The sequence below is a fragment of the Macaca mulatta genome, chromosome 7 (genome assembly GCF_049350105.2).
Source record: "Macaca mulatta isolate MMU2019108-1 chromosome 7, T2T-MMU8v2.0, whole genome shotgun sequence".
Taxonomy (NCBI): Eukaryota; Metazoa; Chordata; class Mammalia; order Primates; family Cercopithecidae; genus Macaca; species Macaca mulatta.
The window spans coordinates 56,251,435-56,277,985 of NC_133412.1; the positions used below are offsets into that span (position 1 = coordinate 56,251,435).

Genomic DNA, 26,551 nt, shown 5'->3' on the forward strand with positions numbered 1-26,551 from the left:
CTTCCCGACGGCACACGCACTGAAATCAAAGCTAGTGCCTAAAGCAGGAGGCACTGCCTGATGCTGAGAGGTGAGACGCCAATGGTGGGATTTCAAGGATCAGAAGCAAAGGTACCCTCAAACATTTCCTAACATTAGCAGACATGGAGAGCACAGGGATGCAAAAGTGTTTTACTACCAGGAGTTCACACATCTGTGGACAGCACATACCAGTGAGGATTCCATGGTGTTGGGGAGGGCAGGCAGGGTAGTACTCATGACCCAGAGGCAGAGACAGGGGCAAGAGCCCTTCGGCCCACTGTGCCCACAGCTTCACATTGTGAAGGAGGCCAGGAGAAGAGGAACAGGCAGGAGTGAGGAGCAGCCCAACCTTGGGTTTTGGAAAAAGATTGCATAGCTCATTAAAACCCTGACCTCTTTTTTTTTTTTTTTTCCATTCTGTCCTGGGTGACCAGGGTGTCTGCCAGCACTTGGACACGTCAGACCCCACCACCTCCTGTTGGGTTATCTGCCTTTCCCTTTGAGGGGTGGGGAGCATTTCTGGAGTGGGAGAGGACTGGGGCATGGGGCGGGGTGCAGAGGGCCTGGAGAGGGGCCATGGGTCCTCAGGCTGGGCCACAGAGGGGCTGTGGAAAGGGTCCTAACCCTCACACGCCCCCTTCCTGGTTAAGGCTGTTTTTTGCTGAAAGGGCCACAGGAAATATTCGTGGTGTGAACCCCAGAGGCTGCCACTGCTTTCCTGGGGAGCTTGGAGGCCACACCCATGTGACCGCAGGGCAGGACGGTGGACTTCCAGGCCCCTGCAGCCTCGGCAGTGTCCTCAGATCCGGATGTGGAAAGTGCTGGAAAGAGAGAAAGGGCAAGAGAGGGTGAGAGGCCCTGGGTTGGGCAGGTAAAGGCTCCTCAGGGAAAAGCACAGCAGGCCCCAGGCCCACGCTGGACAGCACCTCAATAGGGAACCCTGCATAGTGGATGCAAGTAATCAATACTGAGGGAAGGCAGGCTTGGAGGGACAGCGGTGCCCAGGGAGTTCTGTCCCCAGTTATCACTGAAGGGGCCCCCAGGTCTTCCACCATCCCCCTTGCAGGGGACAAAGGCCAGTCACACGTCTAGGGCAAGGGTGCCTTGAACGTGACCTCCTGCTTCCTGGTCACACACCACTGCTCACAAACAGCGAGTGACAGGGGCTTAGCCCCAACATCCCAGCCTGCCCTGCCCTGCCCAAGCCCGGCCCCTGTAGTGGCAGCACCTGAGGAAGTCAGGGGCCTTGGCAATCATGTCCTCGAAGTCAGCAAAGCCCAGCTTGCCATCACCATCCAGGTCAGCCTCCTCAATGACCTTGTCGCACACAAGCACCACCTCCTCCTCATCCAGCTCTGACTTAGTGAGCCGGGCCAGCGTCAGCTCCAGGTCTTCCTTGCAGATGAAGTTGTCAGTGTTGAAGTCTGTGGGGCGGGGGTTGGACATGTTCAAGTCCGGGTTGCGTGCACCCAGGGACCCCTACACTCCCAGCTGGTCCCACTACCTCCACCAGCTTCTGATGTCCCCAGAGCATCTCCATGCACACTCTCGGGACACTGGATCCCAGCCCCCAAGAGGGCTCACCCACCAGGCATAGCTTAGACACCCACATCCACCACCCACAACAACCCCACAATGACTAAACCACATCCTGAAACAAGTCAAAAGTCCAAATCTGAGGTTTCCTGAGAACTTCAGGCTTAGGCCAGATAGCCCTTCCTGGCCTTAGCCCACAGTGGACCCTGTGTTCCCTTTAGACTTCTAGAGCTAAGGAAACTAAGGCCCAAAAAGGCCATGTGATTTAATCAAGGTGGGAGAGCCACTCGGAGATGGAGCAGGGATTCTGACTGGGGCCTATGTGACTCTAAGACCCAAGTTTTCTAAACCGCACCATGTTGCTTCAGTGGTGTGTGGCCAGGAGACACAATGGGTCAGGAGACTCAAAATCAGAAGGTCCTTAGAGAGGGGCCTATGCCTGGCATTAGTGCACACAGAACAGGGAACATGGTTTGATTCTACCCAGAAAAAGGCACTATTACTGCCCCAAAGGATAGCAAAATGGTTCAGAGGACCAAGCCATGCGTGGCTGCATCAAAGCAAATTCTCTCTCCTTACATTTTCAGCCCAACTACCAGATCTGCACATGTGCTGTTTCTTCTGCCTGGGGTCCCTTCCCAGCAAACTCCTGGTCATCCTTCAAATTTTGGCTCACACATCACCTCCCAGTGGCAGGGCTTTCTAGCAACAAGGGTCCTCTCCCCTGCAGATGAGCTTCTCGTGCCCACTGGCAAACTCTGACATTAATGTTAGTGGCAAAGACCCATCATGTGAGCATTACATGCTCTTTCTCATTTAATTTTCAAAACAAGACTATGAGGCAGGCACAATTGAATCCCCACTATACACATGAAGAAACAGAGAGGTGGCCAGGTGCGGTGGCTCACGCCTGTAATCCCAGCACTTTGGGAAGCTGAGGCGGGTGGATCATGAGGCCAAGAGATCGAGACCGTCCTGGCATACACGGTGAAACCCCGTCTCTGCTAAAAATACAGAAAAAAAAAAAAAAAAAAAAAAAAAGCCGGGCCTGGCGGCAGACGCTTGTAATCCCAGCTACTCAGGAGGCTGAGGCAGGAGAATGGCATGAACCTCGGAGGCAGAGCTTGCAGTGAGCCAAGATAGCGCCACTGCACTCCAGCCTGGGTGACAGAGCAAGACTCTGTCTCAAAAAAAAAACCAAAACAACAGAGGTGAAAAGGAGAGGTACCTGCTTGAGGTCACATCCCTGGTCATTGTTGGACCCTGGAGCCCAACAATGACTTGGGGGTGACTCTGCCCTATCTCTGCAGAGGCCTGGGCACAACTCTAGGGTAGGCATCAGGGGAGATTCATCTGTGCCCTTGGCATGGGACATAGCAAATCTCTGGAAAGATTTGCTGGCTGGCTGGCTGGCTCAATTGCTGTGGCCATTTAACATGAGTAAACTGAGGCTCAGAAGTAAGATGATCCTTGTTGCAAATGAGGCCCCAGGCCTCCCCAGCACCAGACTAGGAGGGCCCTGGCTGCCTCTCCCCACTCCACCCCCAGCCTAGGGCAGCAAGGAAGCCACAGTTCTTCCATGTGTTCCTGTGCCCACCCGGTCCATGCGATCTGCACTCCCCTGTCTTGGGCAGACAGCAGCCCATCCCAGGAGCAATGCTGTGGGGTCCAAGACTGGGCAGATGTTGGGTGGAATCTGAGAAACATTTTACATGACCCATGTGGGCATAGTTCGTGGAGGGCAGACTGGCAGGTATTTTCTTTCTGATATGCAAGCAAAACGTGGGTGCACAGACAGAAACCAAAGTCCTCTGAAATAAACATAACTAGAACGTGAAACATAACTAGAATGTGAAACATCAGTCCGGGCGCGGTGGCTCAGGCCTGTAATCCCAGCACTTTGGGAGGCCGAGGCAGGCAGATCACCTGAGGTCGGGAGTTCGAGACCAGCCTGACCAACATGGTGAAACCCCATCTCTACTAAAAATACAAAAATTAGCCAGGTATAGTGGCAGAACCTGTAATCTTAGCTACTTGGGAGGCTGAGGCAGGAGAATCGCTTGAACCCGGGAGGTGGAGGTTGCAGTGAGCCAAGATCACGCATTGCATTCCAGCCTGAGCGACAGAGTAAGACTCCGTCTCAAAAAAAATTAAAAATAAATAAATAAATAAATAGAAAAAAAGAAAGTGAAATGTCAGCCCCTGATAGACCCTGCTGCCTTGGGATCCAGTGTCTGATCAAAGGTGCTGAGGACAGGAGGTTTGACCTTGACTCTTCAGGTCCAGGTTGGGTCCCAGCCCCTTCCTGGGCCTTAGCCATCTCAACTGAGGTCTGTCTGAGGATTTGACACCAGTCCCCATGGGTCTGTCAGGCCAGCACAGGGGATGAGCTCGTGGGTATGAAGTTTTCTCCCTATGGCTGTGGGAGAAGCGTGAGTCCCTGGCTCATGAGTGCCTGCTGCCCTCTGATGGCTGGTGAGACAGCAGGCCCGAGGGCAGGGCTGGGTGGGGTGAACCCAGGCAGCCCTACCTCTGGCAGTGTTGGGGGGCTCCGGAGGCCCCCCTGCAGGCCTGGCCTCACCACCATGGCCTAGGCAGCCTCTCTAGCTCCTCCATTTTACACCTCAAAGCTGCTGAGTGATCTTTCCAGAAAACAGAGCTGCCCTTCCCCACTGGAAACCTTGCAGGGGCCCTGGTGTCCAGAGCACTAGGTCCAAATTCTGTGGCTGGCCCCAAATTCTCTTCAGACTCATACCCCCGTCCCACCACCTTTCAAGTTCCTCCCATCTCCTTACCAAGCTCTGCGCTTCCCTGGGTCTGCATGGGTTGCGCCCTCTGTCAGGTCTGCCAGTCCCCACTTCTCTAGTCCAAGCCTCTGCTAGTCCCTGCTTAAAGGTCATGCCTGGGACCCCTCTCACACTAACCACCCGACCTGGGGTTGGCGAGTCCCTCCCTCCTCTGTTCTCAGGAACCCCACAGATGTCTCTCAGGGACTGATCGTCTCCCCTGGCCACCCCACTGGATAGGCACTCTTCAGAGGACAGATCAGCTTCACTGTTCTTGGTGTCCCCAGGGCAGGAGCCAGCAGTAACCAGACAGCCTGAGGGCCCCACATGCTGCCCACCTCACATTCACGGCCCCCTCATCTAGCCCTGGTTACCATAGATCTTGAAGGCATAGTTTGCCTTGAGCTCTCGGGGAGCCGACTCGCAGAGCACGGAAAACATGTCCACAAAGTCGTTGAAGGTGAGGTTCCCCTCACCATCCTCGGAAAACGCCGCCACGATCCTTTCTTTGAAGGGATTCTCCTGAAGGAAACACACACAGCAATCACTGTGGGTGCAGGATAATCAGGAGGGCCCTGGAGCCAGACTGTGGACAGCCTGTGTGACCCTGGAGGAGTGACCAAATCCCTCTGAGCCTCGGTTTCCCCATCTGTAAAAAGGGAATAATAACACCTTCTTAATTTGGTTGTGATGGGATTAAATGAGCTAAAGTATGTAAGGTGTTGGTACCAGGCCCAGCACGTGTAAGAGCTCAGGAAGCATTCTGTTGGGTCATGTCACATCATTAAGATGGGCACAGCCAGGGACAGTGGCACACGCCTGTAGTCCTGGCTGTTTGGGAGACTGAGGTGGGGGAAACACTTGAGCCCAGGAATTTGAGGCTTCAGTGAGCCATGATCGTCCCACTGCACTCCAGCCTGGGCAACAGAGCAAAACCCTGTCTCCAAAAAAAAAAAAAAAAAAGCTGACCACAGCCAATGTGTTCTCACTGGAGGCACCGCCTCACCTGAAGCAGAAGCACAGATTCGTCCTGTTACCCAGAAGAGCACATAGAGGCTCTACCTGGATGTGTAGGGTTCTGTCCCCAGCAGAAAAAGATGACAACCCAGGGCACTGGTGGCCCTCAGCTTAGGCCGTGTCAGGCCAGGATCGTGGAAGGTAGATGTAGGGTCAGATAACTGGACCAGATAAGCAGCAAGAGTCATACAGCCAGTTCAGGCCCAGGCCTGTCATCACTCTGCTCCTGTGAATTTTCTTAGACTACCTTGGATGCCACCTCTCCCAGGGAGCTGTACATGGATGCCTTCCTAGATCCCCAAATCACTTATCCTACAGCCCTTCCATCCCAACTGGGCTAGCACTTGGCTAGCCCCATTCCGTGCCCAGCCCAGGCCAGCGCAGGAGGCTCAGAGACAGACCACTTCAGTCCCACCCAAGAGTATCTCACCCGCTCCAGCAACCCTCTGAGCCTGCTCTTGAGCCCCTTGCTGGGCCAGACAGGGTGTTGGTCCAGGGCTGAACCTGGGGTCCATTGTCTCTCAGGACTGAGGTCACAACCAGAGTGTAGGCCCCAAGTGGATGCCATATAGCACTCTGACCCCACCATCAAGCCACACATCCCAGGCCTGGCCAGGGGCTACTGACGAAGTACCACTGCAATGGGGAGTTATGCCCCAAATGCCTTCTTAACGCTGAGTGCACTTTACATATTATGGATAAGGAACTCATGAAACGAAACATTCAAATATATATGGTCTGAGGACCAGCAGCATCAGTCTCACCTGGGAGCTTGCTCGAAACGCAGAATCCTGACACTCCACGTGTACTGAGCCTGAATTGGCATTTGGACAAGATCCCCGGGTGGTTTAAAATTAAATTTTAACAGGTACATTAAAGTCTGAGAAATTATGTTATGGATGACCACGATGCTGACCTCAGTGAGAAGCCACGGTCAGACAAGGGGGAGACAGAAAAATTATCTAACAAAGCAGACGCAGGTCTGCCAAGTACAGCAGGCTTGGGGCCACTTAACAAAGGGACAAGCAGATGAGCACAAGCCTATGGCCTGCAGTGGGGTGGCCACTGATGTACAGCACCCTTACAGAGCCCACATAGCTTATTTATTCAGAGTGCAGATGAGGAGACTGAGGCACAGTGAGGTTCTGTGATCTGCTCAGAGCCACACAGACACAAAGGGTGGAGCTGGGTTCAGCCCAGACCTAGGGGCCTCTGCTGCTGGTCCAGAGGCACAGATCCCCTGCCCGCCAGCAAGAGGCCCTGCACGTACCCGGAGCTCTGGCATCTGGATGATGAGGCTCATGGGCACGTGGACGATGGGGCTCTTCCTGTAGTCCATTGGGACGAGGTTGGGGGCCAGCTCGTAGAATCGTGAATGCAGCCTTGGAGGAAAGCAGAGGAAAAGTGCTGGAGGGGGTGCCATCCCTAAGTCCCAGCGGCCCAATGCTGCCCTGCCTAGGCCTGTGCCTCTGCAGATCATCCTCAGCCAGGACCAGGTGAGGGGCCAATGGGAGGCTCTCTGCTCTGCCCACAGGGTATGAAGTTGGGAGGGAGGTGAGTTCTGCCCAGACCTCTGTGCTGATAACCAGATTGTGTCCAGGCCACCCTATTTCCACCACACCCACCCCATCAGCACCATCACCATCACTCCTTGGCCCTGCATCCAAGTCTTCTAATTTTTTCTCCTTTGGGCTCTCATAAGGGTTTTCTATGCTTGGGATACTGTGCTAAGCAATGAACACACCACCTAATTTAATCCTCCTCCACATCACTGTGCAGACAGATGCATCCTGACCCGTTTACTGCTCAGCAAACTGAGGGCTGAAGAGGTTAAGAGTGATTGTCTAAGGCCACATAACTAGGGAGCATCAAGGGCCATGGGTTGAGCCCAAGATGGTAAATCCAAGCAGAAACTCTTAGCCACTCTTCCTCCGGATACTCCTGGGGATCCATCAAGGCTTGGGCCCACTTCATGGCCCCATCACCCCAACTTAGGCCCTGAGGGTTGGGTCTCTGGGAGAGCTCTCAGCAGTCCTCACACCCTCAGGAAGCCCCTGTGAATGGGCCACTCATAACCTCTCTAGCTGGGGGCCATCGAGACACAGCCCGCTACCCTGGTGGGCCTGGCCCTCCCTCCTCACTGATGGGTCAGGTCCCTAGTTCCTGTTCCAGCCTCCAGGAAAACAAGCTGCATGGACCCTCAAAGGTGTAAGGCATCCTGGCACTGTCTCACTTGGAAGCTCCCTTCCTCCCCGCCCCCTGTCCCATCATTCAGTCTTTCTTTGCCCTATGTCACTTGTCCAGGTCCCCGTCATCCCAGAGAATAGCCCCACATCCCAAGACAAGTATAAATTGTATTCAGATGAAATTGTGAGCTGGGTGTGGTGGCCTATGCCTGTAACCCCAGTGTTTTGGGAGGCTAAGGTGGGAGGACCACTTGAGGCCCAGAGTTTGAGACCAGCCTAGGCAACATAGCCTGTCTCTACAAAAATGAAAAAAAAATTAGCTGGATATTGTGGCTCAGTCCTAGCTACTTGGGAGGCTGAGGCTGGAGGATTACTTGAGCTTGAGCCCAGGAGTTGGAGGCTGCAGTGAGCTACGATTGCCCCACTGTATTGCAGCCTGGGCAACAGAGTGAGACCCTATCTCTAAAAACAAAAATTGTGTCCATTAAGTGCTGCCATGGGTGGGACAAGCGTAAGGGGCATTGACTGGGGGCTGAGGTAGGTAACCTGCCTAAGGTGAAGCCCTAGGCTGCTGGCGAATGGATTAGGTATGATCTTGTATCTCCCGGGCTTGGGCTGGCCCTGCCACCCCCAAAGCCAGATCAGCCCAGGTCTCCTTTTAAGTGGCTTGACCCTGTGACACACCCCAGGCCCACCTTTCAGCACATTCAGCACAGCACTGAGTTCAAGAAGAGTTATACATTAGTCCTACCATAACATCAGGACCAGAAACCACACTTATGCTACTTGAACTGCTCCAGAGTGTGAGGCAAGAAATGTGAAAGCCCTCACTTTATTTTACAAGCCATTCAGCACAGACACCCAACCTTCCCTTGGGTTCTACCAATTCTTGTGGTGCTGCTGCCTAGCTGTCCTTAGCAAGGCACCTGACTACTTACCCAGCTCAAACAGATAATAACACCAGCTATTGTTTAGCAAGTGCTTACTCTGTGCCAGGTCCTGAACTAATCTCTGTGCATTGCTTTACTCATTTTAATCCCCACATCACCCTGAGAGGTAGCTATTAGTCTCCCATTTTCAGGTGGTGAAAACTGAGGCTCAAGAATCAAGTGTCTGCTGCATCCTACACAGTCAATGAACAGTAGGAACAGGATTTGAACCCAGGACCTCTGGACTCCAACCACTTGGCTTCTCCCTGCAAGTCAAGCCCTGGTAAGCACATCATCCCCTGGTTCAGAGCCTGTCCAGGGCAAATAAACGATAAAATGCCACATGCCCACTTTGCCAGTCACACATCCCTATAAAAGGGCCTGAAATCACAAGGATGTGCCAAGACTTGCAGACAGAGCTGGAGGGGAAAACCCCTAAACTTGTACTTTGGGTGGGAGGAGGCTCAGCAAATGCCAGGGTGGTGGGATCAAGCTGAGACTCTCCACAAGAGGGCACTCAAGGACTTTCTTTGCTCCTATTTCTTGTGTAGAGGAAAATTTTTTTTTTACACTGTCCCCAAATAAGGAATAACCACTTGTTTCAAAATTCATGCATCTTCTTTCATAATTCATGCCTCTGGTACTTTGACATATCCATTGTGCTTCCAACTGTTACATTTCCCACTTGACCTTGACCCTATCCCATGTGTCGGGGTATGATATTGGAGTGTTTCTGGGGGTTGGCCTATACCTCCGAAGTTTTGTGGGATGGCTGCAGCAAGAGCATGAAGTCAGGCTGAGGTTGGAGCCCTGCCTACACCTCTCACTAGCAGTGTGAGTAAGTGGGTTAATCCACTGGAGGATAAGTTCCCTATCAGTAAAGCAGGGGCTGTTCTACTGTTCTCACCCCTGGATGTTCGTAAAACCACGGGCCTTCAACTGGCAATTTTTAGCATACTGCCTGCCATGTCAGAGACTCCCTGGAAGGGGTGGACTAGGGAGAGAGGCAATGGGTGCTTGGTGGGGTTGAGGAGGTATCTTCTGGGGTAGAAAGGCCAGCTGGGACACAGATCTGTTCTAAAACAATAACTAAAATCACATTGGAATTTTTCTTTAAAGAAAAATCCAAGGAGAATTTGAAAACCCAACTCACTGTGAAAGAAACTCTAAGCATTGTCAAAGAACCACATCTCTGTCACCTCTCCCCCAGTAAAGGACACTGAGTTCAAGAAGAGTTATATATTCGTCCTACCGTAACATCAGGACCAGAAACCATACTTATGCTACTTGAACTGCTCCAGAGTATGAGGCAAGAAATGTGAAAGCCCTCACTTTATTTTACAAAGTTAACAAGAACGCTGATACAAGAACCTAATATGTAGCATCCAGAATGGACCAACGGTACTTCATATATAGATGAAAAAGTCTTATAAAATAACATACTAGGGGCCAGGCACAGTGGCTCATGACTGTAATCTATATGTGCTTTGGGAGGCCAAGGTGAGAGAACTGCATGAAGCCAGGAGCTTGAGACCAGCCTGGGCAACATAGTGAGATCGTGTCTCTACAAAAAAAAAAATAATAAAAATTAGGTGGATGTGGTGATATGCATCAGCAGTCCTAGCTACTCAGGAGGCTCAAGGAGGAGGATCTCCAGCCTGGGCAACAGAGAACCTGTATCTACAAAAAATAATAATAATAAGTAAAGAAAGAAAAATAACATACTGGTAAATCAAGTCCAAGACTTTAAAAGAATAGTATGTTAGAACTAAGTAGGATTTCTTCCAGAATGCAAAGATAGTTCAATATTTGGAAATCTGTGACTACAAATCATATTAAGCAAAAAACATTTTGACCAATTTGATAGATGCATTTATGACTGTATGTGTGGATACAGAAAAATATCTGAGAAGTTATATACTACATGTTTACACTGAGAGTCCCTGTGAGGTGGGAGTAGAGAGTTGTGAAAAGAAGGAGGCTAACTTTTACTTGTTATTTCACCTACTTCTCAATTATTTGAAATTTAAGAAGTATTTATTAATAAAAATTAAAAATGTTTTTGTTTTTTTGAGACAGAGTCTCACTCTGTCGCCCAGGCTGGAGTGCAGTGGCACAATCTTGGCTCACTGCAACCTCTGCCTCTTGGGTTCAAGTGATTCTTGTGCCTCGACCTCCCAAGTAGTTGGGATTACAGAGGCATGCGACCATACTCGGCTGATTTTTTTATATTTTTAGTAGAGATGGGGTTTCGTCATGCTGGCCAGGCTGGTCTCGAACTCCTTACCTTAAGTGATCTGCCGCATCGCCCTCTCAAAGCGCTGAGATTACAAGCATGAGCCACTGCACCTGGTCAAAAGTATTTTAAAGTATATGATATTTTGTCAATTAAAAAAAAAAAAAAACTTAAAATTCTTAGTAAAACAGAAACAAAAGGAGTTTCTGCTTAGGAGCAGAAACAAAAGGGTATCTCTTTCTCTCTTTTTTTTTTTTTTTTTTTTTTTTTTGAGTCTTGCACTGTCACCCAGGCTGGAGTGCAGTGGCTCAATCTCGGCTCACTGCAGCCTGTGTCTCCTGGGTTCAAGTAATTCTCCTGCCTCAACCTCCTGAGTAGCTGGGACTACAGGTGCCCACCACCACGCCCAGCTAATTTTTGTATATACTGGGGATATACCTGTCAATGTGAGATGCCTATAATCACCATTATTACATAACATTTCCCCCCAGGAGCACGAGTCAATCTACTATTGGCCGTCCAGGTCCATGAGTTCTGCATCGTGAGTCAACTGAAGACAGAAAATATTTGACAAAAAAAATTGCATCTATACTAAACATCTATAGTTTTTTTTCTTGTCATTATTCCTTAATACAGTATAGCAACCCTTTACACAGCATTTATGTTGTATTAGGTATTATAAGTAATGTAATGATTTAAAGTGTACAGGAGGTGCCGATTTAAAGTATATAGGAGCAGCTGGGCATGGTGGCTTATGCCTGTAATCCCAGCACTTTGGGAGGCTGAGGTGAGCCAATCACTTGAGCCCAGGAGTTTTGAGACCAGCCTGGGCAAAACAGTGTGACCCTTGTCTCTACTATATATATATATAAATTAGTCAGGCTTGGTGGCATGTGCCTATAGTCCCAACTACTCAGAAAGCAGAGGTGGGAGGGCCACTTGAGCCCAGGAGTTTGAGGCTGCAGTGAGCCATGATTGCACCACTGCACTCCTGCCTGGGGGACAGAGATCCTGCCTGAAAAAAAAAAAAAATTATACAGAAGGATGTGCATAGGTTACATGCAAATACTATGCCATTTTATATCAAGGACTTAAGCATTTGCAGTTTTTGGTATCCTTGGGAGGTCCTAGAACCTATCACCTGCAGATACTGAGGGAGGAATGTAATTAGTTAAAACGGTAAAATAGTACACTTAAATATTGGAGAGGAAGCAAGTTATCATTTACTGGAAAACCAAAAATAATTAGCTTAAAGACTATTTGAAATAGAAAGAGTTCAGAAGCCTTTGTACACAACAGTTTTTCTATTATGTATCAAAATTAGCCTTTTCTTTTTTTTTTTTTTTTTTTTTTTTTTTTTTTTGAGACGGAGTCTCGCTCTGTCACCCAGGCTGGAGTGCAGTGGCCGGATCTCAGCTCACTGCAAGCTCCGCCCCCCGGGTTCACGCCATTCTCCTGTCTCAGCCTCCCGAGTAGCTGGGACTACAGGCGCCCGCCACCTCGCCCGGCTAGTTTTTTTGTATTTTTTAGTAGAGACGGGGTTTCACTGTGTTAGCCAGGATGGTCTCGATCTCCTGACCTCGTGATCCACCCGTCTCGGCCTCCCAAAGTGCTGGGATTACAGGCTTGAGCCACCGCGCCCGGCCAAAATTAGCCTTTTCAAAAATAGGATTTGGCTGAGTGCAGCGGCTCATGCCTGTAATTCCAGTGCTTTGGGAGGCCAAGGGGAAAGGATTGCTTGAGGCCAGGAGTTTGAGACCAGCCTGGGCAACACAGTAAGACTGTTTCTATATATTTTTTTAATTAAAAAAAAAAGTTGAATTCACAATTTAAAAGAACAGAAAAAACAAAAACAACTAAGTATAAAATTGGTGCAAAATGCACTAATTTTGAAGTATCAAAAAAAAAACCATGAAAGTTTAACAAAAGATATAAAAATATTTTAGGTAGTTAGATAACTATTGTACATTCCTGATTGGAAAGACTTAATGCTGTAATGATGACAATGCTCTGTTCATTCTTCTATAAAATGAATACAATCCTAATCAAAATCTGCAAATGATCTATTTGGGATCTAGCCAGACCGATTCAAAAGTTTGTTTCGTTAAGTGTTTCTTCAAGCTACTGGCAAAAAAAAAGAAAAAAGAAAGAAAAAAAAAAAGCTTGTTTAGAAGAATAAATGTAGGAGTATTGCAGGGGAACCCTGAAGAAAGAGAAACGGGGGAAACATTTGTCTCTATCAGGTATTAAAACAGTTTAAAGCTATAATAAGGACAATGTATGAAATAGACATTGGCATTTACAAGGCAGACTAGAAGTGGTAGATACCAACATAAATGAGAATGAGTCCATGACACAGCATTTGAAATCAGTGGGGGAGGCCGGGCGCGGTGGCTCAAGCCTGTAATCCCAGCACTTTGGGAGGCCGAGATGGGCGGATCACAAGGTCAGGAGATCGAGACCATCCTGGCTAACCCGGTGAAACCCCGTCTCTACTAAAAAATACAAAAAAAAAAACTAGCCGGGCGTGGTGGCAGGCACCTGTAGTCCCAGCTGCTTGGGAGGCTGAGGCAGGAGAATGGCGTGAACCCGAAAGGTGGAGCTTGCAGTGAGCTGAGATCCGGCCACTGCACTCCAGTTTGGGCGACAGAGCAAGACTCCGTCTCAAAAAAAAAAAAAAAAAAAAAAAAAAAAAGAAATCAGTGGGGGAAAGATTAATTCCTCTGAAAGTCACAAACCAGCAATCCACATTCATGCCTAGTTTTCACATAGCATTTTAAAATAATTAAATTACGCCAAAATAATAAATTTAGAATTTTGTTGCCAACATATACAGATTGAAAGATTTTACACTATAAACCTAGGTTTCTTCATCAAGATGGTCTGAATTCCCCCAAGGCAATAACCAGCTTGGGCTAAGGAGCAGCTATTTCTGCAGGTATCCATTCCAAAGAGTTCCCACCCAACTAGACAGCTTCATTTATTTACAGTGCATGTTGGCCCCCCTTACAGGCAGCTGAACTTCAGACTTTTGGGTTATTCAATGAATGATCTGGGGTCAGAAGACAAAAAACATATAACAGTAGTGGGGGGGAAAAGCTAAAGTCTTAAAAATATCCATATCTTTGATCAGGCAATTTGTTGGAAATACCCAGACATATGCAGTTATGTGAATTGTACCACAAGAATATTCACTGAAGTACAAATTAAAATCGTGAAAAGTTGGAAATCTAAATGTTCAACTACACGAATTAAGAAATATCCATTTAAAATATTATATCAGAATATCTAATGATATTGGAAGTTGTTTGCAAGATGTTAAATGAAAAAAGCAGACTGTACAGTATAACCCCATTTAAAAAAAAAAAAAGCTTGTATACATTTATATACCTACAAAAAGAAAGACTAAAAGGAAGGCTGGTCACTACAATGTTAGTGATTATCTTGGGTAGTAGGGGGACAGTAAGATCTTTTTTCTTACCTTTTTTTAACTTTAAAAATTGTGATAAATGGCTGGGCACAGTGGCTCACACCTGTAATCCCAGCACTTTGGGAGGCCAAGGCAAGCAGATCACGAGGTCAGGAGTTTGAGACCAGCCTGACCAACATGGTGAAACCCGTCTCTACTAAAAACACAAAAAATAGCCCAGCCTGGTGGCACGTGCCTATAATCCCAGCTACTCAGGAGGCTGAGGCAGGAGAATCACTTGAACCCAGGAGGCAGAGATTGCGCCACTGCACTCCAGCCTGGGCGACAGAGCCAGACTCTGTCTCAAAAAAAAAAAAAAAAAAAAAAAAAAATTGTGATAAAATAACATAGGCCGGGCGCCATGGCTCACGCCTATAATCCCAGCACTTTGGGAGGCCGAGGCAGGTGGATCACGAGGCCAGGAGATCAAGACCACCCTGGCTAACATGGTGAAACCCATCTCTACTAAAAATATAAAAAAAAATTCGCCAGGTGTGGCACTTGGGAGGCTGAGGCAGGAGAATGGCGTGAACCTGGGAGGCGGGGTTTGCAGTGAGCTGAGATTGAGCCACTGCACTCCAGCCTGGGCGACAGAACGAGAGTCCGTCTCAAATAATAATAATAATAATAATTTTAAAAAACATAAAATTTACCATCTTAATTATTAGTTTTTCTGAATTGTGGTAAAATGCACATGCCATAAAGTGTACCATCTTCACCATCTTGATGGGTACAGTTCAGTGGCATTAAATATGTTCACATTATTATGTGACCATCACCACCACTGGTCCACCTCCAGAACTCTCTCCTTCTTCCAAAACTGAAACTAATCAAACAATAACTCCCCATTCCCCCTCCTCTCAGCCCCTGGCAACCACTATTCTACTTTCTGTTTCTAAGAATTTGACTATTCCGCCACGTGCCAAGCTGGGACTACAAGCACACACCACCACACCTAGCTAACTTTTGTATTTTTTTTTTTTTTAGAGACGGGGTCTCACCATGTTGGCCAGGCTGGTCACAAACCCCTGAGTTCATGTAATCCACCCACCTCGGCCTCTCAAAGTGCTAGGATTACAGGTGTGAGCCACCATACCCGGCCATGATCTGACTTTTTGATAAACACATACAAAAGAAAAACACTGGCATAATATATACCAAAAGGTTAACAGCCATTATTTCTGGGTCATACGCTTACAGGTAATTTTTTTTTGTCTTCTCTTGACTGGCTTCATTTTCTAATTTTTCTATAATCATTATGTATATGTGTAGTAAGTAATTAAAACAGGTTGCACAAAGCTTTTAAAAGGTTGAGAAAATAAACAATAAAAGAACAAGTAGGCAAACACTTTGGGGTGCTGGCTGGGTGGGCCTCTCTGTGTACCAAGGGGACAAGGACTACTGTCCCGCTGATTAAAGAGCACAGCCTAATTAGGGGACAAGGGAAGTCGAAGTGCTAAGCTCTTACCTATGGAAAGCAAGGTGACTGAACAGGGTGGCTGCCCACTCGGGCTCAGTGTGGGAATGGAGGAGCTGTGTCCTGGGGAGCAATCGGATCTACCTGGGTGCGGGCAGGGCAGAGGGAAGGAGAATTGGAGGCGGGCTATCTGTGACTCGGTATCACTGCCCCAAAGCTGCCAGAGAGCTGGGCCCCAACATGCAAAGAAACACCTCCTGCTCAAGTTTCCTCCTCGCCATCTGATCAGTACTCAGGGAGCAGCTTACCAAGAAAACCATCCCGGTGGGGGTGGGGAGTAGCAGCCCTGAAAGGCCCTCGGGAGCAGGGAAGATGAGCAAGGCCTGGGGCTGGACAGCCTGGCTCTGCAGCTGACCTTGCCCTCTCTGGGCTCCAGGCCTCAGCTGTGTCACCCTGACCTGAGATGTGAACAGTGGAGAGGGCTTTCCTGGAGGGGCAGTCAGTCATGCTGGCCTCTCTACAGAGAAGGCTGGAGAAAAGTGAAAGGGCTGAAACTGGAATTGAGCCATCATGGCCATGCCTGGTCTCTCCACAGACAGGCAATCCTGAATCCTGCCTTGTCTTACTACCCTTCCCTGAGGGTGGACAGGTGGGCAGCAAAACTCCAGGTAGCTCTTTTCATGTTTAATAACACCGTCACCCAGCCCTCCTGGACGCAGGGCCCTGTGAGAAAACAGCTCCTGCAAGCAATGTCATTCCCGAGCTGCAGACGGGGCCTCAGGCTTGGGTTTTGCTCTGGTGTTGAGTTACAGAGCCTAGGGTGCTGATGCGTGCAGAGGTGTGCAGGCCAGGGCCGTGGGGAGCCAGAACACCCGTCCCCAAGTCCTCTCACCTGCCTGGAGCTCCTCATTTTCCAAGGGGCCAGGAATACCCCTAATATGGTTTGGCTGTGTCCCTACCCAAATCTCATCTTGAATTGTAGTTCCCATAATCCTCACGTGTCATGGGAGGGACCTGGTGGGAGATAATTGAATCATGGGGGCATGCTGTTCTCATGATAGTGATTCTCACAAGATCTAATGGTTTTATAAGCGGCTTTTCCCCCTTTGCCCGGCACTTTTCTCTCCTGCCACCATATGAGGAAAGATGTGTTTGCCTCCCCTTCTGCCATGATTGTAAGTTTTCTGAGGCCTCCTCAGCCATGTAGAATTGTGAATCAATTAAAACTCTTTCCTTTATAAATTACCCAGTCTCAGGCAGTTCTTTATAGCAGCATGTGAATGGACTAAAACCACCACCAAAGGCCCATGATATTGGATTTGATTCCTGGACTGGCCTTTGAGCTCCTCTCTCCTCTTCCCCACACGGGCAACTTTGCTGCTTTCAGTGAGACCACTGGAGGATGGGAGTGGGAGTGGGAGTGGGAGTGGGAAAAGCTGGCCTGTGTCTCACCTCTGCTGCTCCCTAGCCTGGAATGTTTTCCCTCAGCCAATCCTGTCTTTCACCCACGCACTCTTCATATGGTCACTGGTGGCTAACAGGTGCCATGCTCCCCATTAGTCCTGCCTGATAGCAAGTCTGGGGCGGAGCTGGGCACCTGGGCCCAGAAACCCAAAGAGCCCCTAACAGGCTGTTAGAGCAGCTGGGGGAGCAGTAGGGTGGCAGGATGTTGGGGTGCTTATAAAGGGGATGACTCTGGAGTTGGGTCTGGAAGGATGCATAGCAATGCTGTGGGCAGAGGAGAGGAGGACACTCCAGGGAGTGGTGACAGTCAGTGCAAAGGCCAGGGCAAGGCGCTTTTGTTGCCAGAATGAAAATGCCCATGGGCCTCAGAAGACAGGCAGCCTGGGCTTGGCATCTACAAAGGCAGGGGATCCGAAGTTCCCTGTGAGGCTCAAATGAGGCTCCATGCCAAGAACTCTGAAAGGTAAAAGGTGCCACAAGAATGCTAGGGGTGACAGCTTTGTTATTCCAATACTGAAAGCCATGCTGTCCAAATGGGGACCTCACCCCTGACATGTCTCAAGCTACAGGGCAAATCCCACCTATCAAACACTATACCCCAGTGTTGCGGCCTCTCAGCAATGCTATGAGGGTAGGTTTCACTATCCCTATTATACAGAAGAAAACTGAGGCTCAGGGAAGGTCAAATGGTTACCCAAGGCCATAGAACTGAGATGTGGGAGTAGAGCCCAGGTCTACTGATGCCAGGCCTGGTGGCTTTGCCCCTTGCCCAGACTCTCTAAGTTGGTGGAAGTGGGGTGTCCCCTGCCCATGCAAGGTACAGGTTGGAATAGCCTGGGTAGAGAGGAAAGCCGAGAGGCACTGACTGAATGAGCAGAGTGGTTAGGGCAGTGACAAGTTGCAGCACAGCTCTCTTGGGAAGCTGCAATGGGCTCTGGTCCCAGCCTGACCGTCGATCTCCAGGGGAAGTGATCCTGGGACTTTGCTGGCTTTTAGTGCCACCTGATAGCCCGGGCAGAGGGGCCTACTGAGGCCCATGGGGCAGGTTTCTTGGTATTCAGTGATTCCTGCTCACCGCCTGGTCCTGGGTTTCTGAGGCTGCCAATCCCCTTCGTCTTTGCCATCCAGATCCACCCCCATCCCCACCAACACCAAGGAGAAGGGCTGTCCTGGGAAGAAGCAGCACCCTGATGAATAGCTCAGGGGCGATGGGCATGCCCTCAACTTTTAGACATCCTAGGAGTGGAAGAACATCAAAGCTAGAGCCAAAGGGCCCTTAGGGACCCCTGTCTAACAACAGAAAGGGACTCCCTCCTATACCAGGACCCAGGATGCAGTGAAATAGCAAGGGACCTGGAGTTAGAGGTCTTGAGTCCCTGGCTCTGTGACTTTAGCCAAGTTGCTAAGCTCCATCTGTAAAATGGGGTTAAATGGATTCTCTTGTTATAAGGTCACAATGAGGATTAAATAAGAATGTGCCGGAAACCACCCACCCGAAAGCTCAGCATGTAGTAAGTAGACGTTCATTCCCCAGCAGGAGGATCTGGGCCCTGGGAGGAGTGGGAAGCTGTAACTCCATACCAGCCCAGTGGCGGAGTGGGGACCTGAATGTGGTTCCTGACAGATGCTGATGCTCCGCCTCAGCCCCAGCTAGCACAGCCAGCCCATGTGGGGTGCCCCAGCCTCACCCCGGCCCCAGTCCCAGTCTCACAGGGTGAACGAGAAGCCACACTTACTTGAGGATGTCCTTCTTATTGAAGAAGGTGCAGTCCTGTTGAGGGAAAACACATAGTCAGTGTGTGATTCCCAGGCCCCTTTCTTTCTCAGAGGCCTCGATGCCACAGGGCTCACAGGGGATAGCCGCGGACTGAGGGCAGAAGAATCACTACTACCCCTCCCCACCCCACCCTCACCCACTGGGGAAAGTTGGTTCTAGTAGGTACAGAAAATGCCTCCCAAAACCTTTGTCCATCCTGGGGTAGGCCTAAGGAGCTTAGTGCATGGTCGGGGGCTATAGCATGCTTTAGGGTGCACATTTAGGAGGAAGATGAATGCTCACAGGTATGCGTGGCTGATTTGAGTGCCAGTGGGATACACTGGGGGATGATGGGGAAGTGGCTGGGAGACAACTCCGAATGAGGACCCACAGGGCCACCTCGTGTAGCTGCATAGGGTGCCATCCTCACTGTAGCCCTGAGCATGGTGCTAGGGGGGTTGTGCAGTCCCAGGCTCAGAGACTGAGAGTTCCAGGCACACAGACTGGGGAAGCATCAGTATGTACCTGGTATCTGAAGCCAGAAAGGGATGAGGTCACCCAGGGAAGGGAGTGAAGAGGCCAGGGAGATACGGGAGGGAGAAAGGTGGGCAGGTACCGGGTAGCATCCGGGGTAGAGGTGAGGGTAGGGACTGCTGGGGACCCCCAGGTGAGCATTACTCCAGGTGGGGGCAGCACTTGGCTCCTAGGGCCATCCAGATGACAAACTCATCTCAGAGGGGTCCTGTCTGTCTAGATGACCCGCCTCCATCCACAGCATGGCCTACCCAAGGTGAGTATCAACCACTGGGAGTCAGTGACAATGGCCACTATGCCAGGCCTTGGTGAAAAGTATGGAGGTGAAAAGGACCCAGTACTTTGTAAAATGCCCAACCATGAAGGGCTTTTGGGCACCTCCCCTGCTGTGTAGCTCCTCCACCTTTGTTCACTGTTACAACATGAAGGAAGAAGGCCTCCTAGGTCTGCAGAGCCCAGAGCCTGTAGGGCCTCCTGGGGCCATAAGCTGACCAGAGCCGGCTCTGATGAGGAGTGAATGGCTGAAACTCAGGCCTGCAAACAGCCAGGCTTGCTCTGAATGAGACCTGAAGCTGCTAGACATCAGGGCAATTGGATTGAGAGAGCCAAAGAGAGGACGCCCGCAGGATGCACACAACATCTGGGGTTTCCACTGGGTGTTTTCAGGAGAGCTGAAGAGGCAAGAGTTGGCAGGAATTTCCAGGCCCCATTTGACCCAACAAGTCTGTCCTTCTAAGCTGCTGCTCCCTGGGGGTTAGACTAAGGATCCATGCTGCCTCCTTGGAAACACAGGGGGTTCTGCTGGGGGTCTCAGCTTTGCTTTTGACAATGGCTCCTCTGTAGGAGCCCAGAAAGGCTCAGGCTGTGGAAGCAGTGCCCCTACTCCTCACCCAGCACAGACAGAAAACTCCCTACTTAGCAGGCCTCAGGCACAGACAGGCTGGAGACAGGGTGGGCTGATTTCTCAGCAAACTCCAGAAACTCCAGAATGTGGACTTCCCTCCACCCCAGGGACATTTCCATAGTCTAAGGTGCCCAGTGAGAAGGGCCAGGGCTCTCCCACCTAGCCTGGAGGAGGCAGTCAGCGGAACTGGGAATGGGGAGAGATCCCAGCTCCTGCTCTCTTCCCCCGGAATCTGTCCTCCTTTCCCTCCCCTCTCCTCTCTCCTACCCCATGTGTTGGAAAGGAACTATCCAGGTCCTGATTCAAGGGTTCTACTGGCAAAAGATGCAAACACTTCCCCTATAACCTTGCTCCCTGTCACAATTACTTACACCTGCCTACATCAATGGTCCTCAGGCTGTGGCTCCTGGACCAGCAGCATTGGCCTCACTGGGAACTTGGTGAAAATGTAGATTCTCAGGCTCCACTCCAGCTCTCTTTAATCAGAAACTCTGTGGGTGGGGCCCAGGGATCTGCATTTTAAAAAACCCTCCCAATGACGGTGATACATGTTGAAGTGTGAGGAAGTCTGCTCTAGAGCAGAATCACCTGGGGGGCTGTTTAAGATACCTGTGTCCTCCACCCCTCAGCAGACGCCAGACAAATTATAGAGAAATCCCCAAGGGTGGACCCAGGCATCAGTAGTTTTCAAAGCCACTCAGGTGGTTCCAACATGCAGCCCAGGCTGAAAATCACATCACAGCCAGTACATGATGTACCATGCATCTGGCACCTGGGGCTCTGAATATCCAATTTTGCTTAATCCTTATCATTAGCCAATGGGGGCAGGCATTATCTCTCTATTTTAAAGATGGGTAACTTGAGACTCAGCAAAGTTGAGTAGCTTGCCCTAAGTTGCACACACAGCCCAGGAGGGCTGGGAATGGAACTTAGGCCTCTGTGTTTCCTTTTTCTCCCTTTTCTTTTTTTTTTTTTTTTTTTTTTTTTGAGACGGAGTCTCGCTGTGTTGCCCAGGCTGGAGTGCAGTGGCATGATCTGAGCTCACTGTAACCTCTGCCTCTTGGGTTCAAGTGATTCTCCTGTCTCAGCCTTCCGAGTAGCTGGGATTACAGGCATGCGCCACCACACCTGGCTAATTTTTGTATTCTTAGTAGAGATAGGGTTTCACCATATTGGTCAGGCTGGTCTCGAACTTCTGACCTCAGGTGATCCATCCGCCTCAGCTTCCCAAAGCGCTGGGATTACAGGCATAAGCCACCGCGCCTGGCCTTCTTTTCTTTTTAATGGGAGTAGAGCTTGGGGCCCCCACTGGCAAGGAAGCAGAGGCAAGAAAAGATCCTCTGTGCTTCTTGACCACTGCCTATGACTACAAACAGAGCCATGACCACTGTACACCAACCACTCCATGTCCTGCATCTGCTGTGTATTCCTATACTTATACACAGCAGGTGCTTAACACAGGCTTGTGGGATAAGTGATCAGATTTTTCCACATATGCCTTCCACAGCAGTTACGTTATTTCAGTGGCTGCAGAGTATCTCAGTGAGGGCATAGCCCCTGCCTAGTCTTAACCTTTCTTCTCTTTCTGAACATTTAGTAACACCTGTTTCTTGGTTTTAGCATCACTGATAAAGCTGCCATGAACCTGCTCATCAACTGATGTTTCACTTTTTCTTCTGTTGACTTGTTTCCCTGGGACTCACTCCAGGGAGGCAGTGCACAGGGAGTGAATATGGCAGGTGTTCTTAAAAGCTTCTCAGGACTCAGGGTGGCCTAGAAGTGTAGTAGGGGAAAAGGTTTGGTAGTCAGAGTTAAATTCTAGTCTAGCTTCAGACCCTTAGGCAAGTCATTCTCCTTTCTGAGCCTCAGTTTCTGCATCTGTGAAGTAGAAATAGTGTCTCTCTGAAGGGGACAGTGTGAAGAGCAAATGAGATAAGGTACAGGAAGTCTATTGGCCCCAGCTGATAGGAAACAGTGCAAAAGCCCCATCCACCACCCAAGGTCCCAAAGGCATCTCCCCAGAGTCGGTAGCTCTGCTGTCTTTTCCTTCTCCGGAGTCGCCAATGACCCTGCCCACCACTACATCCTCAGTTGCCCTAGGAGCTACAGCCACATGTCTGAAGGAACCCTTTCTTACACTTTTGGAGAGCAAGTGCCCCATCACTGCTTGGCTCCTGACAGTACATAGGAACACGGGGACAGGTCTTCAGGCAAAGGTCCCCAGGTCCGGGTCATGAGGAGTGGAAGGGAGGGAAGCAGAGAGGGGGCCTAACCCAGGACCGATGGACCCTCAGAACTTTGGCAGCAGAAAACAGGACAGGCTGGGCTTTCACAGTAGAAGCCTAGATGTCTTCCCAGTTAAGGCTTGAGTTCTGCCTCTGAGCCTTATTCACCCTATTCCCCATCTCTCCTCTTTCTCCAGGTTGTCCAAACCCTTTCCTTTCTCCAAAGCTCAACTCAAGGGTGACTTGTTTCAGGTAGCCTGCCTGCCTCCCATCTACACGCCTGGTCTGCCTGTGCCAGCCGTCAGGAGCCGAGCCATGGGCCGTCCCAGCTGTAATGGAAATGGCTCTCCATCCAGCTCTGCCAGCTCAGGCCTCAGCACTGCCCAGATGACCATCACACGGCTCAAGGTCAGTCTCCAGTGATCTTAGTTGATCCCCACAAGAGCCCTGTAACATGAGCACAGCCGGGTTAGTAGTTGTTCCCATTTTAGAGGTGGAGACACTTAGGCCCAGAAGGGAACAGTGGCTTGCTAAGGCCCACAGCATCAACTACCCAGCTGACTTAAATCTAGGGCTTCAGAATCCTTGTGCAGAGTTCTTTGCTCTCCCGGAGCCATGCCTTAACAAATATTTGTTCATTCATTTGAAAGCATCCTCCAAGCATCTCTTTTATGCCTGGATAGGGGCCATACGAGAAGGGAGATGGAGTGCAAACAGCAAGGTGCCCAGTATAAACCATTTGGTGGCCACAAGAGGGACTGGGGATGTGTATGTGTCAGGTTCCCTGAGTATTCCCAGCTGAATAGATTGGTGAGGAGGGTGTCAGGGAGCCCATCCCAAAGAGGTGAGGCCTGGCCTGGACAGATAGATGGGCCAGACTAGGTTAGCAAAGGAGAAGGGAGAGCAGCAGGAGAACAAGGGCCAGAGGTGAGGGAGGGCTTGGCCAGAAGCCCTTCAGTGTGCCTGAAACTTGGGGTACAAAGGGAAAGGGAGTAAGAAATGAGGCTGGAGGCCGGGCACAGTGGCTCACGCCTGTAATCCCAACACTCTGGGAGGCCGAGGCGGGTGGATCACCTAAGGTCAGGAGTTTGAACCTGGCCAACATGGCAAAACCCTGTCTCTACTAAAAATACAAAGATTAGACGGGCATGGTGGCGGGTGCCTGTAATCCCAGTTACTTGGGAGGCTGAGGCAGGGAAAATTGCTTGAACCTGGGAGGCGGAGCTGGGATGCGTAGGTTGCCATGAGCTGAGATCGCACCACTGCACTCCAGCCTGGGTGACAGAGCGAGCGAGACTGTCTCAAAAAAAAAAAAAAAAAAAAGAAAGAAAGAAAGAAAGAAAGAGGAAGGAAGGAGGAAGAGATGAAGGAAGAGTGAAAGAACTAAGAGGGCAGGTGGCTGGAGGGGGATGGGCAGGAGGGGCACGGGAGGGAGCAGTCAGACCTACAGTTTGCAGGCGACTGAGCAGGCCTAGCCCAGGGCCCTGGCTGTGGGCACAGAGGAAGGGACCTCCAGGTGAGCCACAAAAGAGGCTGAGTAACAGGCCTTGTTCTTAACTGAAAACATGGGCTGAGGGAGAGCAGAGCGTTGGAATGGCTGGAGGAGCAGCAGTGGGTGTTGGGGAGGCTGTGACCCCTGTTTTGGAGTTTGAGGGGTCTGGGGGATGGCTGTACAATGCAGAGGAATGGTCTGGACAGAAGCTTGAACATTGGGAATCAGTGGCACCGGGAACCAGGAGGGTACACCCTGCCCAGGAAAGGTTAGACTGCCAGGCTGGGAGGTCCCAAGAAACCCTAGGGGTCACTTAGGAGAGAGGGTGCTGTAACTCAGGCTCACCCCCACTCAGCCATGGCTGGCACGTGGCTGGCTGGAGAGCCAGAGGGAAGGACATGTGGGGCTCTCAGGTTTCACAGCACTCATTTCTCCCACCCTGCCTGGCAGGGTCTAGCTAGGTTCTGGCAAAGGATCAGAACCTAACACTGGGACTGGCTCCGATGAGTAACCCAATGCCAGGCTGGTCGGAGCGGGAACCCGGGCTCCCCACACCCTTGAAGCTACTCCTCACTTCTGAGCATGGCTTGCCTGCTTGTACCTGCCCACTCTCAAGCCTTTATCCAAGCTGTCCCCTCCACCTGGAATGCCTCCTCTGGGCCCCACTGGGCAAAACTCCACCTATCTTCCCAAGGCCTGCTCAAGTGCTGCATAGTTTCTGGACTTTGCCCCCTTCCCTGCTGGCCTCCCACTGCCCACTAGCACCCTTCCCTAGAACACACTCCACCACCTGCCTCGATCACAAGGGCCACACAATGGAGGTGAGAGTCTGTCTCTGAATGTCTGAGACTGAGTGCCTTGGGGACAAAGAGCACACATGGCCCAGCCCAGCCCACTCTCAACTAAAGAAGTGAGCCTGGGAGTCAAGATTTGAAATCCTGTGTGAGCCCTGAATGGCTCCTCAGCCTCTGTTTACACTTCTGTAAAATGGGCTAATAATCCACCTCACTGTGATGATCAAGTGAGTTGATGCATAGAAGGCATCAATTACTGTGCCTGGTACACAGCAGGTGCTTCATAAATGTGTCTCCCCTCTTCCTTCCCAGGGCCTCACCTGGGGAGCTGAGAAATCCATTACTGACAACTAGGGCTTGTAGGAGGAGAAGGGGCCTTTGTTTTACCTTCACCCACATCAGAGGACCCACACTTCATGCCTGCTTTCCTTCACAGCCAAAGTAAGCACTGATGAAGGCAACAAGTGCCTATGGAGACTCTGCTGGTGTTCCTCCTGCCCAGTTACACAGGCCACAACACAATCCTGCCCCCTCCACCTGAGGAGTCAGGGGAGAGGCATCAGATGTGGGACTTGAAGGGTGAGAGAGATCATCTGGAGCGGGGAGAGGAATCCAGGCCCAGGAAAAGGCATGGGCAGAGGGAGACAGGGAGGGAGGAATGAGCCTGGTGAGCTGGAGCAACTGCAAATGGGTTTAGGAAGGCTGCCATGCAGAGGGCAGGGAAGGGACCTGGGGAGACTGAGGCTGCAGAGATAAGCTGAGCAATTGGCCAGGGCTCTGGGTAAGCCAAGGGGTTGGGCTTCATCCTGCAACCACAGCGAAGTTTTTACCTGGGTGGGATGGTATTGGGATTCCAGATCTGGAAAGCTGGCTCTGGAGCCAGGAAAACCTAGAAAGGTCTAAGGAGGTGGCTGCTGAGGGCCTAAGGGAGCTGGGAGAGGTGGCCCTAGAAGGCTGGTACCGGGCTTCCGTTCTTGCTCCAGGTATCTCCATGCTGGGGTCAGAAGGAGAGAACCCCAGCAGATAAACAAAACAGTTCCAACTGAAGACTGCATGTGGGGACTGACGCATCCCACTCCTAGCCCAGACAGGACCCCAGCTCTCATTTCTGCTTTACAGAGACTCGCTCTCCTGGGCTCCTTCCTGGGACTAAGGGTGCAGGGAGCGGGGAGGGCGGTCCTCTGTCCAGCCTAGTTTACTGACTCCCTCTCGGAGCCAGGTGGGCGCTGGAATGGGTGGCTGGGAGGGGTTCGGGTCCTGCCCTAGGGCGAGAGTAGCTGGGCAGAGGCGAGCCTGAGAGGCTCTTCCAACTGGAAAGATCTCTTATTACACCGGTGGGGAAACTGAGGCACGGCGAGGGGAAGTCACCGGCCCAAGGTCACGCGGCAAGCTGAAGGCAGAGGCAGGGTTTGAACCCGGGAGAGCTGGCTCTCGGGAGGCCTCGGCCAGTGACCGAGAAAAGGGAAGGGCGGCGGGGCCAGCGTTGGGGGCCGGGCGCGCCGAGCTCACCTGGTAGTTGTCTAGCTGTTCTTCGGTGAAGATGGTCTGCTTGTTCCCCATGGTGGCCGCTGCGCCGCCGCTCGCCCGCCCGGGCTCCGCCTCCCATCGGCGGCCGCCAGACTCTGAGCCCGCGCCCCTCGCCAGCGGCCCTCGGCAGCCCCGCGGCTGGCAGCGGCCCACGGCGGCCGGACCCTTCCCGTCCCGCAGCTCGCCTGGAGTAGGCGCGCGGGGGTCTCGGAGGCGGGGACCGGGACCCGAAGCGGCAGCGACTCCGCCCCCGGCGGT

The 26,551-nt window shown here is 50.9% G+C and overlaps 1 protein-coding gene across 8 annotated transcripts; it reads right to left on the minus strand.

Annotated features, from left to right (window-relative positions):
- Positions 1–154: 154 nt before the first annotated feature.
- CIB2 (calcium and integrin binding family member 2) lies at positions 155–26,502 on the minus strand. Of its 8 annotated transcripts, XM_015142817.3 has the most exons (7): positions 26,276–26,502; positions 18,798–18,832; positions 10,763–10,824; positions 6,631–6,742; positions 4,718–4,865; positions 1,250–1,445; positions 155–842 (listed from the first exon to the last, which is right to left on the minus strand). In XM_015142817.3, exons 4-7 carry the CDS (start codon positions 6,697–6,699, stop codon positions 821–823), a joined length of 435 nt encoding a protein of 144 aa, XP_014998303.1. In that variant the 5' UTR covers positions 6,700–6,742; positions 10,763–10,824; positions 18,798–18,832; positions 26,276–26,502; the 3' UTR covers positions 155–820.
- Positions 26,503–26,551: the final 49 nt, after the last annotated feature.